The 18,282-nt window shown below is 33.3% G+C and overlaps 1 protein-coding gene across 38 annotated transcripts in view; it reads right to left on the bottom strand.

Moving 5' to 3' along the window:
• Positions 1-18,282, bottom strand: part of LOC125683895 (transmembrane and coiled-coil domains protein 2-like) — an 80,000-nt gene that overhangs the window by 23,580 nt on the left and 38,138 nt on the right. For 15 of the 38 annotated variants that reach the window (XM_056139725.1, XM_056139726.1, XM_056139733.1 and 12 more), the window contains 7 exons: positions 15,600-15,792; positions 13,819-14,002; positions 13,306-13,537; positions 12,942-12,983; positions 10,696-10,740; positions 4,136-4,168; positions 1,739-1,818 (listed from right to left, as the gene is read on the bottom strand). In XM_056139725.1, the coding sequence (XP_055995700.1) occupies positions 1,739-1,818; positions 4,136-4,168; positions 10,696-10,740; positions 12,942-12,983; positions 13,306-13,537; positions 13,819-14,002; positions 15,600-15,792 (809 nt within the window). The remainder of the gene's footprint in view (positions 1-1,738; positions 1,819-4,135; positions 4,169-10,695; positions 10,741-12,941; positions 12,984-13,305; positions 13,538-13,818; positions 14,003-15,599; positions 15,793-18,282) is intronic. The other 23 variants (XM_056139742.1, XM_056139754.1, XM_056139744.1 and 20 more) reach the window with 3 other exon arrangements.

Below are 18,282 nucleotides of genomic sequence, written 5' to 3' on the forward strand. Positions count from 1 at the left end.
TTTGTATAATATGTACTTATACAATAAAATATGTTCAAATCATACAACTACTATATGCACATTAGAAAATCTTGTAACCTTTGGATCACTAGGGCTCACCCTAGTCATGGCCAACCTGTGTATAAAGTTTAATGTCTGTCAAAGGAAAGATTCTCAAGATATTAACAAGGGGTTACCAAAATACCCCCTCTTATTTAAAGAAAGGGAGATACAAACAGAAGTTTTGAAACATTAGTTGCTGAAATAATCCACATTTTCCAAGTCTTACCAGCCTACAGCATTTTAAATAAAAATTTAGACACTCCCTACTTTCTGATATATAATTATCCTAAAATGAGTAGCTTCTTTAAAAACTTAAATGTATCCTTTAATATGTTACAGTTAAGTTTGTCTATATATCATAAACACAGAATATATCTTTTTTTGATACAAAAATTGCATTCCAAATGTATGCATAGATTGCACAAAAGTTGGATTATAAAACTTATGCTTAATACTGTTGACAATTATACATTTACAGGAATTTGCAATGTTTCAGAAAAATCTGCTTGCAAACCCAATGAATGTAATTCATTAGCACTGATTTATGACATGAGAATGAAATCAAATTTTTTTTTTGCTTCAAAAGATAACAACTTGCACATTAATTGAAATACAACTGGTTATTGATTAGATTAAAAGCTTGGACATTGTACCAGTATAAATAAATTTTCAATACAGTTCAATGCGTTTTTCTTCAGTCTCCATTAAAAACTACATAACTTCAATACTGTATCAATGTGCATTTAAAAAAATCCCAGCAAAAAACTGTAATGGTGAAACTGATAATTTAAACTTATCCTGAGATTTCTGAGTATAATAAACTTTGAGTAAATGGAAACTTCATTAACTTGATGTTATTAAATCATATCAATATCTATGTGAAGCATTTTTTCTTCCAACCATATGGGAATTTAACCCATTCAATATTGGGAAAAATAGCATCAAAATAGAACATATTGAGTATTTTGTATCATATCAACAAAAGCCATTTATTTTAAAATGAATAAGGCCTATTGTAGCCTCCTAAACGGTACATCAATTCTTCTATTACTGCTGTTACCTGTCTATTTTCTAAAGATAATATTTGCTATTATGAAACACAATCACAACCAGAAAGCAGGCGCCATTTCATTGACTTCTACTTTCTATTTAAGTGAAGAGATTAAATGACATTTCATTGACTTCTACTTTCTATTTAAGTGAAGAGATTAAATGACATTTCATTGACTTCTACTTTCTATTTAAGATTAAATAACATTTCAAACAAAGCGAATTATGAGCCTCAAATTTGGAAAAAATTTATACTATTTGGCAATGGTACATTTATTGCCAAATTCTTGGTACCAGTTACAAAAGTTTAAACCGGCAGTTTCTGTATATATAACATGCATTTAGGTTTTTGAAGCACAGTTAAATTTTACGTTCTCTAACACCATTCAGCATATTTTTAAAGTCTAACAAGAAAATAAAAATTAGATGCATGAGTCATCAATTATTGATTTCATGCTTCTCTAAACCAAGTTAGATTCAAAGAATGAAAATTTTTCATGTGGAATAATTGTTGAACAGACTCAAGTAACATGTAAGGATGCTACTTGCAGTAAAAAAAAAAAGGAAAAAAAAAAAAAAAAAAAAAAAGAAGAAAAATAATGGATTGATGTCATTGCAGCTGGAAACATTGAATGAAATTACTCACTCATCTGATTAATGTTGTCAGCACTTCCAAATTTGTTCTTTATCAAGTGAGCAAACTCTTTAGGCTTTGCCATCATTGTGCTGGAAAAAAAATTACTTCTTCTTATGTTTATTGTTAACAAATTTCATGCCTTATTTCATATTTAGAGATATTAATTTTCACATACTCTTGAAAATTATCATTTAAGTGGATTATAGATTACCTCTATAAAGATCATTTGTTGTAAGATAAATTACAAGAGGCCCATGGGCCACAATTCACATCTATATCACCTTAAGGAAAGTCCGTGCTTTTACGTATCCGGTTTTAAATTTTAAACAGCGACTAGAAAGTTCCAGTTATAACTTCTTTGTTTGATGTTTGTAGTTTACGAGAACTGTACGAGTCAAATTTAGCATTCAAATGTGAATCTTAGATATATTTACCATGAATTATTATAGTGTGAAGTCCTCACTAGTTCAAATGGTACAAAGCAATGTAATATCTACATTGAAAGGCTCATAGGTTTAAAAGGTTCATAGCTAGCAATCTTAGCCTGAACAAGTTAAAAATCATACATAGGCGTGATCCTCACAGTGGAATTCACACTGAATTTTAGGGAGTGTGTTTGGTTCAAAGAAACCCAGAATTATAAATCCTCAGAAAATCATCAGCAAAGTTGTTGAATATTTGAACTCTTCTTCACAAGTACTTTCAAGAAACAAAATTATTTGTACATGAGCTGTAGTTGCTAGAATCTACATATATGTTACACTATATTTATTTTTTCTATAAGTATGAGATAGCATGTATGTATTTTTATGTATTATATGATTGATAGCCAAACAAAAAAAGAATAACACACTAAAAAAAATTGTGAGAAAAAGGAAGGGGTGACCGGAGAAGAAAGGGATGGTTTGAATAACACCAGATCTACACTACATGAGGACACCTCAGTGACCTGAATATTATTTATCTACACTGGACTTTTGTTGTTCTTCAGCGAGCTTTTATAAAGGATAGGCAGGACACTGGTCATGTGATTGAAATATATTAGAATAGTGCTTGTCGTTGCTTTACTAGCTTTGACATCATAGCCTGCTAAACTATGTTCATTACATCTCATAGCAGGTTATTATACATTTATTGCATGATAGTGAGGGAGATATAAAGATGTTACAGTATTCACCCAAGAAAAATCATATTGTCCTCGGGGAATATGATTTTTCTTGGGTGAATACATCTTCATATCTCCCAAACATCCATGTGATAAATTGTTTATTATACCGAAATAAAGCATCTATACATTGTACGTAGCTGAGATCGCCCTAACGGTAACACTTTGAACTTTGAAAGTAATGACTCAGACTTATTGTGATATGTCACAATAAACTATGTTTACGTTGACGTAAAATTTATGGAAAATGCACGAGGCTGTCATAGGGGTGAAATATGACGGGGAGATATGTTTGAGGGAGATATGAAGTTTTATCCTCCCTTGCACGTGACTATCTATACCAATCAGATTACGCAATGCATAGAATTTTCATACTGAGGTATAATATGTTTTAGCTGTTTGTACATTATGATGTCACAGTTGCAAGGCTCTCAAACCTGTACAAATAAGAAAATTGCAGAGGCGCTATTTTTGTTGTGGTATTTCCCCCAAATTTCTGAACCAATTCTTGCATGAATTTTAACTAATATATTCAGAATAAATTTGATATGTATAGCTCTTTAGAATTTTTATATTTTGATAAGCCTTGAAGGTACCATGATAAAAGGCAGTTATAGTAGCGCAAATGACACCATAGTTTAATGTTGAGGTAAGCTCGAGTACTTCATATTCCCATGACATACTAAAGGGGCATGAAAACGATTTGAGCTGAAAATTTTCAAACTTCATTTTTTCATTTTTGATGTTTACTATGCTTAACTAAAGGATTTCTAATGGTCGGCAAAGATTTGAATGACAGTTGTCGCGCAACGAGATACAGAGCTCACAATTTTTTGTTATGTAAACAAGGCTTGTGTCCTGTTTTACAGAGCTCACAATTCTTTATTATGTAAACAAGGCTTGTGTCCTGTTTTACAGAGCTCACAATTCTTTGTTATGTAAACAAGGCTTGTGTCATGTTTTACAGAGCTCACAATTCTTTGTTATGTAAACAAGGCTTGTGTCATGTTTTACAGAGCTCACAATTCTTTGTTATGTAAACAAGGCTTGTGTCCTGTTTTGTTATCTTGTGTACCTAGTAATTGGTGTAGACCAAAGATGTACACAAGGTTCAAGATGTTTCAATACAAATAAATTTACTTGTCAAGGGCAAGAACTGGTAAAAGATTTACTTGTCCTACTAGAAAATGAATAAAAGGAAGAAATGTATTTCTTAAGAGAGATGCTTTGATATCACTTACTCTTTGGCTCCCTTAATGTTGCCAACAACACCCCTGAAAACAGAAAGAAAATCTTTGAAAAAAATGATAAAAGTAATGTAGATTTGGTTCTGCTGCAGCCATGTGTATCTGGTCTGACAATTAATTTACTGTGATGTTCATATTTATCATATTATCATAGAGCAAATAAAAACAAAACTTCTTTGGAATTCATCTTCTTTCCTTAAAATAATAAATTTTACTTTTACAGTACTTGTAATAAAATACAAAATATTCATCTGCAACAATATGGTGTATTTGAAATGAAAGGGAGTGTGTCCGACATTTTGTCATTGTACAAAATCTCATTTAAATATGCATGCTTTTAAAGTTGTGGCAAACGGGCATTCATCAAGTCCTTTACCTTGCTATTCAAAAGTTAGCTGCAGAACTGTAGCTCTTTGGGAGAAAAGATTGGGATATACGAGATTGGTAATGTAACATTGCTATGTCAAAGAATGAAATTATTTGAAGCTTCGCATGAGACTTCTAGGAATGTTTGAAGGTATGGTTTAACACAAGTGTAGTGAGAAAATATGTTAGGAATTTTTTTAACATCAAAATCTTGAGACAGCAATTCAAAATACGACAACACAAGACCTCAATCGTGTGCAGAAAAGCTGCTCTGTAAATCGAAGGTTTTTTTTTTTTTTTTTTATAAGGGATGGCTGGTAGCTATCTGGTATATCCCAAATTTTCCCAGAGAGTTTAAAAGTTTAACAAACACATATATTTACTCATCCATACACAGTGTGCATGAAAACCAAGAGGAAATAGTATAAACTAGATTTATTATATCATGTTTAATATGCACTGCATCACTTCCAATATTTCTCATAGCCACAATGCATATCATATTGTTTCTTCAAAGTCTGAATTTTCTATTGCATAGTAAAACAATCAAATCAATCTTATAATTGCCACATATATTGTAATAATTTTAGAAAAACTAGGAAATAGAAAAGATTTTTCATGAACCTGTTTCTTATTCAAAATCTTAATGAAAAATATTATTGAAAGCAGGACTAAAATTCTTAGATGAAAGGAAAGTGTGCATAAACATGCAAAAATGTTCTTGCATCATTGATCAGAATTTTTGTATTGTTTGAAAGGCTGTCTCATAATTATTGTGGATGAAGAGTACATACCTGTTTATGAGATAAACAGAATATATCATTACTGAGTTTGCTGAGGAGTACAAAGACAGCCTTGCAAACAAAAACACATTTCAACTCATTGGACAGAACTATCATCAAAACACAAAATTATATATATACATATATAATATCACAACAAATACTAACTGACAATTTCATGCATGTTCAAATAATCAATACATGTACTTTTACCTAAATTTGCAAATGAAATACACTTAATCAATAGTTCAAAAGGTTTGCTCAGATCATCAGACCAATACAACATGCTCCCTGTTCTTTAATATGGCAGCATACTAACTAACACAAAACTAGGAAGAGAATTGCAGGCAGAAAAAACTGACAATGTAGCAGAAAAATGATAACTCATTTTGTTAAGAACACATCAATAAATGTTGGTTTTTTCCAAAAATATGTAGTCAAGCCCAGAGGCTAGCCAAGTGATTGGTATTTATCACAGAATGACATAAATAAAATGATGTAGGGAAATACCAGCTCCAATGACAAATCATCATCCAGAAGCTGAAGTGTCTGGATAAATATATCGTATAATGGGCATTTTCTGTGGTTGTCTATTTTTTGTGGAATTTTGAGGACAAGAAAAATCTGCAAAATTATGATCACAAAATATATACACATGCACATAGGTATAATGCAACCGCAGAAATTGGAAACACAGAATATAATTTGCTACCATTTACAGATCAAATTGCAAACAGTTCCAACCACAAAAAATACCCATTATGATTTCAAACAAGACCCTAAGTACAACACTCTGCTATCAACTGATCAATGTTAAATGTACTATTTACAGCACTAATTTTTTTTCCTTTCCAGATGACCAATTGACTTTCAAACTGATTTTAAATATATATATAATAAAAATCAGTTTGAAAGTCAATTGGTCATCTGGAAAGAAAAAAAATTTATATATATATCCAAAATTGAAATAGAGTCTCAGTAATCGGATACTAATATTTAAAATATATGAAAAGAAAACACAGAAATCCTCTGTAAAGTTTACGCTATATATATATATATATATAGAAAGCACAATTATAAATTATAACACCCAACCTTACATTAACCCCTATAATCTAAACGATACGTGATAATCAATCAATTAATATATAAAGCACTAAATAATCACAACTAGGTACTGAAAATTTTCACTATATATATATATATATATATATATATATATATATTATACTTTCATGTAAAATACTCGAACCTGATTGGTCGAGAAGCATTTGAAAAAACATATTGTTACCCTCTGAGAACAGAAAACACGCGACCCAGGGTGATAGTATCTAGCAACGGGTAACAGTACTTGACAACGGGTGATATTATAAAAAATTATCACATGCGTCAAATTTATGCGCGTACGGTTCGCCGTAGATTGCTAGACGACGTCGTTTGAGCGTTTGTAATAAACGCGAGTACCCACATCGAAATACGAAATATCGCATGACAGTGATTGATCAATGTCAACAGACGTAAGTTTTTCTGCTTTCCAGTTTACATAACATTCAGTATAATAAAACAAATATTGCATGTATTTGAGGGTAACATTGAAATTTTCACCCCTCGAGAAACCATTGTCAACCTCGGCTACGCCTCGGTTGACAATGGTTTTCTCGGGGTGAAAATTTTCAATGTTACCCTCAAATACATGCAATATTTATATATAATATATATATATATATATATATATATATATATATATATATATATACTGATACACTAAAGAAATACAGCCCCAAATAAACATAATTAATTTTTCATATTAACAATTTATTGTTATCAGTTTTGACTTGCATGATACCATACACATTCCCAAGCAATTCATGGTTGATTGAACTTGGTCACACTGCACGTTTTTGTGTCCACAATACATACCCCTGTTAGTATGAGCACAAGACACACCATTGCATGCATCTTGGCCCTGTTTGCTATCCTTTAGGTATCTGGTAAGAATAATCCAACACTGAAATTTGTTTCTCATATTGTGTAAAAGAATACCGATCGATGCAAGCAACAGGGCAGCAGAGTTTCTGTTTGTCGGAAAACCCCAAAAAGTTGTGGTAAGAGCTCTAAATGTCCACAAAAGCATAATATCTCATCTTTACAAACACCTTACACTGCTACAACCCTTGACCGATTTCAAAATGGTAAACCGAAGGCTATGATGCCGTGTCAACATCTTTTCATGATTGCAACACTTGCACAACCAGTTTAGAACTGCACAAAAAAAGTAAATGTGACATCTGGGACACATAATCCAAGAATAAGCCTGGATCCTGTGCTGAGGTGTCTCTGCTCGGCATCAACTCATGTCACATTGCAATGGGAATGCCCTAAAAGTCAACATTCAAATGAGTGTCAATATGTTTTTCCATGTCACGGAGAATGTGTAATACCATTAACTGTAAGGTGGAATGTGACAGGTTTGGTAGCATTATGGTGTGGGGTGGAATCTGTAATGGCGGTAAAACCCACTTGATCATAACTAAAGACAATTTGACAGCTCAGTGGTATATTGACTCTGTTCTGCAACCTGTCATCATGGCGTTTGTCTGCCAGCAAAACTTAAATTTTCAACAAGACAATGTCTGGTGCCATGTGGCATTAAAACAATGTTGACCCATTATGTTGGCCTCCATACAGTCCTGATCTCTCGCCAACAGAGCATATGGGCATTCCAACACACCCAAATTCACTAAGGCTCTTCCCGCTTTACATCAGGCATTTTAAGAGTGGCAGAACATCCTTATGGCACAAATATACCATGTAACAAACTCTATGCTTTGTAGAATTCTAGCAGAAACAAATACTAGCAGGGGGCGTATTTGTCACTGAAGTCAGAAAAGTTTAATGGTTACCACTTCTTCAGCCTTGGCATTTTTTTTTTTTCATCAAGTGATGATGACTAACTCTACATTGATGTTATCCAATAGAAATAGATGTGCATCTTTCATTAGTTGTATATATATATATATATATATATATAAAAAAACAAAAAAAACCCAACATAAACAATAATTTGAGAAAAAGAAAAATATTACCAAAAATTTCTTTAGTGTGTCAGTATATAATCATTTTAAAAACTTGACTGGGAGATGAAGTCAGGCGATGACATGAACAAATCCTGTGAAGCTTAAAGTGCTTCAAAGTAAATTTCATCAAGTACCGCTCCACTTCATAGCCCTGTGAAGTATTTAAAACAGTTATTTGTTACTTATGTATGCATTTGAGAAAAATGGGTAATTTCAAAATATGACACTAGCTACTTGCTGTACACCACGATGATGCTGCGTTTTCTGAATGAAGCCTATACAGGGGTTCTACTTAATCTAATGGCCTAATTGTCAGGAAAAATTAACAGATTAGCCAAATATTAGATTAGCTGAATGCCCATTTTACCAAATGAGTAGACTTTATATACCCCTCGCACCTCCATTTGAAGATTATAAGGTATTCTAATAGTGTTTCACTCAGCAATTCTTGACATCAATATTACAACGAACTATATTATTGATAGTATTAGTATTACATTTTATTCATAGGTATTTATTACAATTTTCTGTCCATATTGATTTATTATCATTTAATAACTTACTTTTATTCGACTTTATTCAATCCTTAGTTTGTTTTACTGTAAACAGCTGCCATTGTGAATTGGATGTACAATGTGTAAAGAACAGAAGATACAATGCAACCCTAGTTTTTACAGATTCACAATAAATGAAGTCAATAAAAAATGAGTTGTAGTTTATGATTCTCTTTCTTTCTTTATTCATTTCCTTTTTTATGCAATCTGTTGCTACGGAATCTGAACCATAATGATCAGACTTTAAATTTTTAGATTTTACTCAAACTTGAAACTCTCAATAACTCAGTTTTATTAATGTCCCTTGAACTTCCAAATTATCGAGAGTCACCTGTATACTGTATAGCAGGAAATTAACTCGCGAAATTTATCATTAATTTTCTCTACATTCGCTGAAACAAAATTTCTGCGAATTTAACACTCAGTGAATTAATCTTTCATATTGATTAGAAATCGGGTTCAGGATATTAAGATTTATTTTTCCACGAATTAAACTGCCCGCGATTTGTTGCTAAATGAAAAAATCGCGATATTTTTCAACTGCAATTATATTAACCTGCTATACAATATTCAAAACAAAGGTGATGACCCCTAAACCTTATATATTCCTGCTGCACATATCAAGATGCATCCAGTATTCTGATGGACAAGTGCTCCTTGGTCTTCCCAACCCCCATAAATTTTTTATTGTTCAACTATTTTTAAAGTGGTTGAGATTCCAAGCCTTAAAGCAATAATCTTCCTGTTGCACATGATGCAATGCAATGAGCACTAGGTTTTTGTTCGTCATTTTTCAACCCCACTGGCCCTTCAAGGTGAAAATTTTATTGCACATCTATAGGACACCACCAATCATCTTCCATAAGATGATTTAGCTACTGCATAAACCAGGGTTTTTGTTGTTGAAAAAACATAGTTCTTTTACCCCTATTTGGGTCAAAGGCTGAAAATGAAAATTCTGAAACCTTATTGCACACCACAAATCATCTTCCAAAAGATGATTTGCAATAGGCTACAGCGTAAAATGTAAGATGACCCATTCTGGAAACCAGGTTTTTTGGGGGGGTAAAACATCATTCATTTGCCCCCCCCCCCCCCCCCCCCCCTGAAATTGAAAATTTTTAATCCTTATTGCACATCTACAGGACACCAGCAATAATCTTCCAAAAGATGATTTTGCTTCTGCATAAAATGTAAGAGAAGTTCTGGAAACCAGGATTTTGTAGAGAAATGTTCTTTAGTCCCATTTTGCCCCCAGCATAAAATTGAAAGTTCCAAAATCTTATTGCACATCTACAGGACACTCTCTAAAATATTCCAAAAGATAATTGGTTATTGCTTGAAATAAAAGAGGAGTTTGAGGAAGGAGAAAGTTTGACAGAGGGATGGACAGATCAGGGTAACAATAATATACCTGAACTTTCTTTAGAAAGTTAAGAGCTGTAATAATGAGCAAGCATCCCTTTCTATCTTACTGATCAATTCTTGTTACATGGTGTATTTTTATCTGAGGTCTCCACTTCAAACTGTCATCTACTGGAAATTGATATGTTTATATAACAAAGGAACTGAACCTATTCCATTTAGATATGTTTATACAACAAAGGAACTGAACCTATTCCATTTAGATAACAAAGGAATACCACAAATACACACAGAAATATGTAAATAAAAATGGTTAAGTCAACAAATAATTGAGAAACTGAAAATAATAAAAAAGGGACAAAAATAGATTAAAGGTCAGGCAACGACATGCTTCGAGTTTCAAAACATACCCTGAAAATCCCGTTATACCATCCACAATGTTGGCACCCACACCTCTGTTGAAAACCAAGGGATCATTCAACAAATATCAACAGCACACCTACTCATATTGTGTGACTGCTAATTCTTACATTGTGTGTGTGTGTGTATTAGTCTCTTCAGTGGAAATCATTTATTTATTTAAGAAATAAATAACATTTTTGTAAACACTTGAGGGCATGAACTGCGACTCTTTATGCCAGTATACTTCATAAAGCATGTTTGCACTTCCTGAAAAGTATGCCGGTGTGAAGTTTTGCTGCAGTTCATACCCTCGTGTATTTTCAAAACTGAAATTTATGCTCTATATTTACATTCTACTTTCATTTCTGTCGGAATTCCCAGCCATTAAAATACATGCTATATTTATCAAGATTCCTTTGCACATTGTTCACATATGCATCACATTCATGAGGAAATGGTTATCATTACAAATGGTACAAATACTGAAGGCAAATACCATTGGAAATTTGTGGGTGTGTGTATGAATCTGAATATTCAAAGGTTAATACTGCAATCTGCAATTTTCCCTCTTCACTGTATATTTAAATGGTACTATTTGGAATAAAAAAAATTATGTATGAAGGTGTAAGAAAAAAAATTCATGCATGTGCCCATAGTGTACATGTACTCATCTAAATTTAACTCTCAACATGATTCCAAACATGATTTGTTGTACTTATCAGTAAGAAATATCAACCCATAAAAAATAACATATCTAAAATCATAGCCTGAATATCTATTACATATCATCTCCCCCAAAAAGAATTTGAGGTCTCAGTATGCTTGCTGGTGAGCTACTAGAGATATTTAAATCTGATATTTTTGCACTTAAGCTTTCACATTTGATTTTTGTGACTATCAGCATTACTTATATTTTAACTTAAATCTCATAAGTAATATAAAATAATCTTGACTTTTTATTTAACAAAGTGGATAGAAATCATATCCATAAACAGTCTACCAATACTAATTTTGACTTCCAACACTTATTATGTTCAAGGGGGAGGCCAAATACCGAAATTTACACTAAAATAATCTGAATTCTAAAATTTAAATAGCCTGAATTCTATTTTTCTAAAAAAACACAATAATAATAAAAAAAACCACCACAGACTCTTAATTTAACAATATTTGTTAAGTATATTTATACCTTGTTAATAATATTCTAGTTTATGCTAACTCTGAAAATCAAGGGCTGATATGACCCTTTGAATAAATTTAGAGTGGTCAAAAAGAAATTTTGAGACTCAAAATCTACATTTTCAAAATACTGCCAGCATTATCATAAATTAACCAACAAGGATGGGAGGGGGGGGGGGGGGGGGGGGGGGGCTGTCATTGTTTTGCATCACTCCGCATGCTAAGGAGTTGAAAATGTGAACTAGACATGAGTGGTTGCTATTTTCAGATGCATGAAAATCAGAGGGTTGTAATTTCTGCTACACAAAACTATCTCCCTGATTAAATCGACCACTTCCTCACTTGTATGATGACTTCACACAAAGATTGTGATGTCACATGACTCACATTGTAATCTCGTCCTCGCTATGATAGATATCACATTTTGTTACACATCTTTATACAGGCCTACTCATTTCCAATGCACAGGGAATCATAAGCCTGGGATGAAAATGAGAATTTCATAAGCTCAAGTCAACCAGATGTTACTTTGCAAGATAAAAAAGGACAGTCGTTAGGGTTACGAGAGTTTTTTAATGTTGAAAAATTCTTTCGATGTATGTAGTTAAAATTTTGTCCATCCCAACCTTTAGAGCTCATTGTGCAAGCTATCAAAATTTAATAAGAATTTGCAGAGATAAATGGTGTCAGAAAAACTATGTGATTTGTTGAAAGGATGCACTTCAAATATTGAAAGAGGTAGGAGATATTTACAAGCTTCTGTGAGGCTACTTATTAGTTTCATATTTGTTTTCTTCACCTATTTATACAATGGGCATATTTCATAAATTCAAGTTTGAAACTTAATTAGATGTCTAGAATCTTTACAATGTCCCAGTGAAGGACAATAAACTGGATTTCAACTGTGCCACAATGAGAAAAACATATCTTTTTATAAGAATGACACAAATTTAGACAAATAGGTTATATTTTTTTCCCAACCAATGACATGGAAATTTGAAATTGCAAAACACAAAATAGAAACAAAAATTGAAAGTTAACGAATCCATCCACAGAAGCTGGCATGCATGATTACCCCTTTGTCTTGCTCCTATCTTTAGCAACCGAGAGACGAAATCTGTTGTGTTAAAAAAAATTTGAAATGCCACAGATTAAAAATTTTGACATGCTAGATGACAGCTTGAAAATATTTTCTCTGCCATAATGTCTTACATCCAGCATAGAAATTTTCTGATCAAAATATCAAGCCACATATTTATCAACTGTACATTTTTAATGTAGTATTTTTTTTGGAGAAAGTATATTAAACAAGAAATTTAGAGCTCTTCTTTGTAACAAGTCCTGAACTACTTCCAGTTTTTTAAAAGTTACCCTCAAATATACCCTCCCCTCCCTATTTAAGCTCAAGTGCCTACACGTTCTTCCCTCTTTTAACTTACTTGAGTCCATGACCCATGTCACTAAGCACTTCCTTGGCTTTCTTGTGACCTGTGACCCCAGAAGTCTGGATCTCTTCAATTCTTTTGGTGTAACCCTCCAGCTTTTTCTGTAAGTTACTAATGCTTTGCGTGGATTTCTGGTTTTTCTTCTCAAACACAGCTTTGATTCTGGCAAGCTGTTGCTTGTCTGCATTAGCACTTGCAGCCAAACGTAGGTATTCATTAACATTCTCTATAAAATAATGAAAAGACAAGTTAAAATTCTTACAGTTCAGAAATCATGCTTACTTCACAATTCCCATGACTATTCCTATTTTTGATCTGGAGACAAAAAATACCTCTAATCAAACATGTCATTGCATGTCATATACAAAGATTTAGAGGGTGAAAAAAGCAGCAATCCTACTTTCCTACATATATTTCATTACTAGCTTCATCAGATTAACAAAAAATTAAAGCACACAATTGTTTTCCCACAAAACACTTTAACATGACATTGCTTGCATGAGTTACCTTCCTTGGCTGCCTGTTCTGCCTTAATTTGCTCCATGGTCTTGTTCACCTTGCTCTGATAGTGTTCTATGGCAGCTTTAGTCCTTTGAGGATCTGGGGCATCACTTCCAGTGGCAACATCCCCGTCAATATCGTCCAGGGCACCGTCTCCACTGCTTCCATTCTCTCTACTGCTCACCTCCACCTGTATGACAAGGTCAATATTGCCAGACTTACAAAGTCAAATATCTCTCACTCTTATTCTTGTGGCCTTTGAGCAGGGAGAAATCTTCATCATGCCACACCAGCTGTGACAAGGGGTCTCGGGTTTTTATGGTCTCATCCAAAGGACTACCCCATTTAGTCGCCTCTTACGACAAGCAAGGGGTACTGAGGACCTATTCTAACCCGGATCCCTCATGAGATTTTGAATCTAAATTTAACTTTATAAATGTTTTTAAAATGAAATCATGTAAAGGTGTTGTACGGGATAAACATGATAAACACCTTGAGTGTATACTACAGCATGAGCAGGATTACCCAGGTGTAAATTCCCACGGATTAGTGCTCAGTTAACCTGTCCTGTTTGGTAGACCCCAACGTAAACACCCATTATGACCATTAAGACAACATCCAAGACACTCTATTTATTTCAAATTAAATGCAAAATTATGGCAATTTAAATACCCTCAGCAATTGGATCAAATATACATTTAGAAAAAATATAATAAAGAACACAATTGTTAACGGTGCTTTTGATACACTTTATACTGAGCTTTTCTTTTAAAAAATCATTTCATCCACTGCAGATGGTTGTGTAGTCTTGATACAAGTAAACCTGCTGACAATTCTTTTTTACCAACAATTCAAATAAATTTTTTTAGTTGATTATCGATGATATCGAAGAATATTCGAATACTCAAGTATTCGTTGACATCCCTAGTACCATCCCATGTAAAATAAATTTATGCCCTTTTGTGGTCCCACTCTACCTCCAGGGACCAATTCAAACATAGCTGAATCTGCACTACATGAGGAGGATTTAATTCTGATTATTGCCCTGTTGTTATAAGATTTTAAAATTATCTCCCCAAACCTATCCCCCTGGGAATTGATTGGAACTTGAATCCACACTATCTGCGCTTATTTGCATATTAATATATTAATGTAACTAATACTGATCCTGTTTCTCTTGAGAATAAAATTTTTCTTCAATGTATTCATATGTATAACTTTCCTATCCAACACTACCTGAGGATCTTTGCATATTAATACCACTAATCATGGCCTTGCTGTTCTTGAGAAGATGTTTCTTGAAAAATCTTATATATATTCATTAAGTAAATTTTTTATCCCCAATTGTGGCCCCATCCTATCCCCATGGACCTTGATCTGAACAACTTAGAATCTACAGTATGTTAGGAAAGTTTCACATAAGTTTAATTTTTTTTCTAGCAGTGGTTCTTGAGAAAAAGATTTTAAAATGACTCCACACTATTTTTTAAAAACTTTTCTTGATTATCTCAAATTGGAATGGGTCATGACCCTTCATAATAACAACTTTGAATCCCTTTACCCAAGGATGCTCTGTACAATTGGTTGAAATTGGCCAGTTGGTTCTAGAAAATAATATGAAGATAAGAAAAGTTTACAGACAAACGAATGGACTTTAGATGATCAGAAAGGCTTGATTAGCATTAAAGTTGTAGCCGTCATGGACTCGAGTGCAAATAGCAATTGTAATATATAGTACAGAACAATTTTCTCAGGGACTAATGTGCAAAAATGTTAACAAAACGCACACTCTCTAAATCCTCGTTGCTGCGAACCATTTGGTCATCTGGTGCTGGCATCAAATTGTACGATCCCGACCTTGGTTTGCTTCCTGCCCCTGCATTTTCTGGTGGGGTTGATTCCTTTTTGGACAGGCTTGGGCTCTTACTAGCAGAGATTTTCTTTAGACTCTTGGCTGTTTTGTGAGCGTCAGACTTTTTCCTGTAATATTCCAATTGACATAATCACATTATGTGCCATAATTGTTTAAAGGTTATAGGAGACAATTTAAAAAAAAAAAAAAAAAAAAAATTCAGCAAAAATGTGTTGTATAATTAATTGATTATGTAAATAAGTCATTCAGAAAAAATCGCAAGGTAACAGAAACTACAGATCGTCAAATGTTGCCTTGATGTAGGAGTATCAAAAGAGTATGATGACTTATCTCCCTTGCTTGATGACATCAATAGAGACCAGTTTGATGCAATTAGTGTAATAATTCATAGAAACAACTACTAGTTTTATCAATCACCATGGTTCAATGTGCAGCTTTTAACTGTAATGCAAGAAGTCAGAAAGGCATTCTAATGTACCTGCTTCCAAATGATCCAAAGTTCAGAAAAATTTAGGTGTAAAATCTACAAGATCACTTCAAAGTCACACAGATCTCAAAAGTATGTGCCAATCATTTCACTGTGGATTAGTTTCTTAAGCAAAAAAGTGGATATAAAAATTAAATCTTCCACCATACGCAGTTCCAACTGTGGGAAAATAAATCTTTTTCAATGTAGCACAAATTTTTACGTCGATTTCCTTGCTGATTCACCTTGGTCCTGCTATTCCTCAGACTATTTTTACCTTCTTTCATCCCATGACAAAATTTTACCCCATATTGTGCCCAAACTAGCCCCATTGGGTTATGATTTTACCAAACTTGAATCCACACATTATGTAGATGGCTCAATATCAATGACTAACATGACCAAAGATTTCCCCCCCCCCTATATTCATGTATTATGTACATGTACAATTTGATCCCCAGTTTTAACCCAACTAAACCCAAGGGTCCATGTAAAAACAACAGTAAATTCACATACCTTGGGAATGTTTGCACATTAAATTTGCACATTGAATGTGGCCCTGTTACTAAACGATATTTTTTTCAAATTTCCTACAAATTCTCATGTAAAACTTTGTATTTTAGATCAATCTCAGTCAAATATGAATTTGCACTACATTGGAATGCTTACATATTGATATGACTAATCGCAAGTTTTTGATAAGACAATTTCCAAAGATTATATATTCCAATGTCTAGTTTTATCCCCTATTGAGCACCCAATCCTACTACACCCTACCCCAACTGGTTCGTCATGTTTTGAAGAGACTTCAATCTGTCGTACCTGAGGATGCTTGCTTATCAATAAGACAAATCACAGATAAGGCTAATACATTTACAAATGAAAGAGAAGACAACGTAGAGCTGGCCTCTACTTAACCAATCTCCTTTGGTTCAAAAATTTAATTTAAAGTTTATGAAAGTAGGTCAAGGTCAGTAGGTTAAACATTTTGGTACTACTGGTCAGTAGTGGAAAGGCCTAGTTATGAGGTACCTATATGTGAAATATTAAAGACCTACCCCCATTGGTTTCAGAGGAGCTACATGTGCTGACAAGCACAGGAATGACAGACTCACTGATAGGTCAATACATTATACCCTCTGCAACTCGTTGCATGGGGTATAATACTCCTTTTATAAAAGGTTTTGATCCTTCACATGCACAACTTTAAATCTCTTTCACCCAAGGATGTTTCACAGCATGTTTGGTTAAAATTGGCATTGTAGAGAAGTAAAAAATGTTTTAAAGTTTATGGACAGATGGATGCTAAGCAAAACGTGATCAGTAAAACTCACTTGAGCTTTCAGCTCAGGTGATCTACAACAAGAGGCCCACGGACATTAACGGTCACCTGAGTACGACAGCCCATACACAGACCTCTCAGGGAGTATCATGTTTTCATTTAAGCCTCATTCTGGAGTCTTTTGTGCACAGCTTTATGATCTTTCTAAATATGCATACAATTCCCATTCAATAACATTAGAAGGAAATATGAAGTTTGAAGCATTTAAATCACCCCTTATCCAGTTGTGGTCTCTAATGATGTCATAAATTTGAGGAATCGGGAACAATAATTTCTGTTCCAAGTAACTTTACACTTTGATTTCTTACTGTTAATATCATTCATTATAAAACTAAAAGCATTTTTATGAGGAGTTTATGAAACAAAGATATAGGGAGAAAAAATAGTTTAAAATATCATCTCCTATGACCTTTGACATAATTAACTGACAGAGGTAATTGTAAGCCAGGGTTCTCAGTATTCATCAAATGAATGTCAGCTGTGTAAAAGAACTGTTTCGTATAATGTCATTAAACTTCATGAATGGCAATCACTTCCAACGCAATGATTTTTTTGGTTGCAAATTACATTAACATTGCTGAAATAAATAAATCAATTCATATTAGTACGCAAAATATCTAGGTCAGATAAAATTGAAACTCTTATTTTGATTTGTAATGTACATGTACTAGGGAAAGGGATTGGCGATACTGCAATATATACTTTTCAATTTCCATATCTCTTTGTTAAGGTTCAACACCAGTACTTCAATACTGAACACCATCACACACTGATCGACACAAAATGGGA

Source organism: Ostrea edulis, chromosome 6, assembly GCF_947568905.1.
Source record: "Ostrea edulis chromosome 6, xbOstEdul1.1, whole genome shotgun sequence".
Classification (NCBI taxonomy): Eukaryota; Metazoa; Mollusca; class Bivalvia; order Ostreida; family Ostreidae; genus Ostrea; species Ostrea edulis.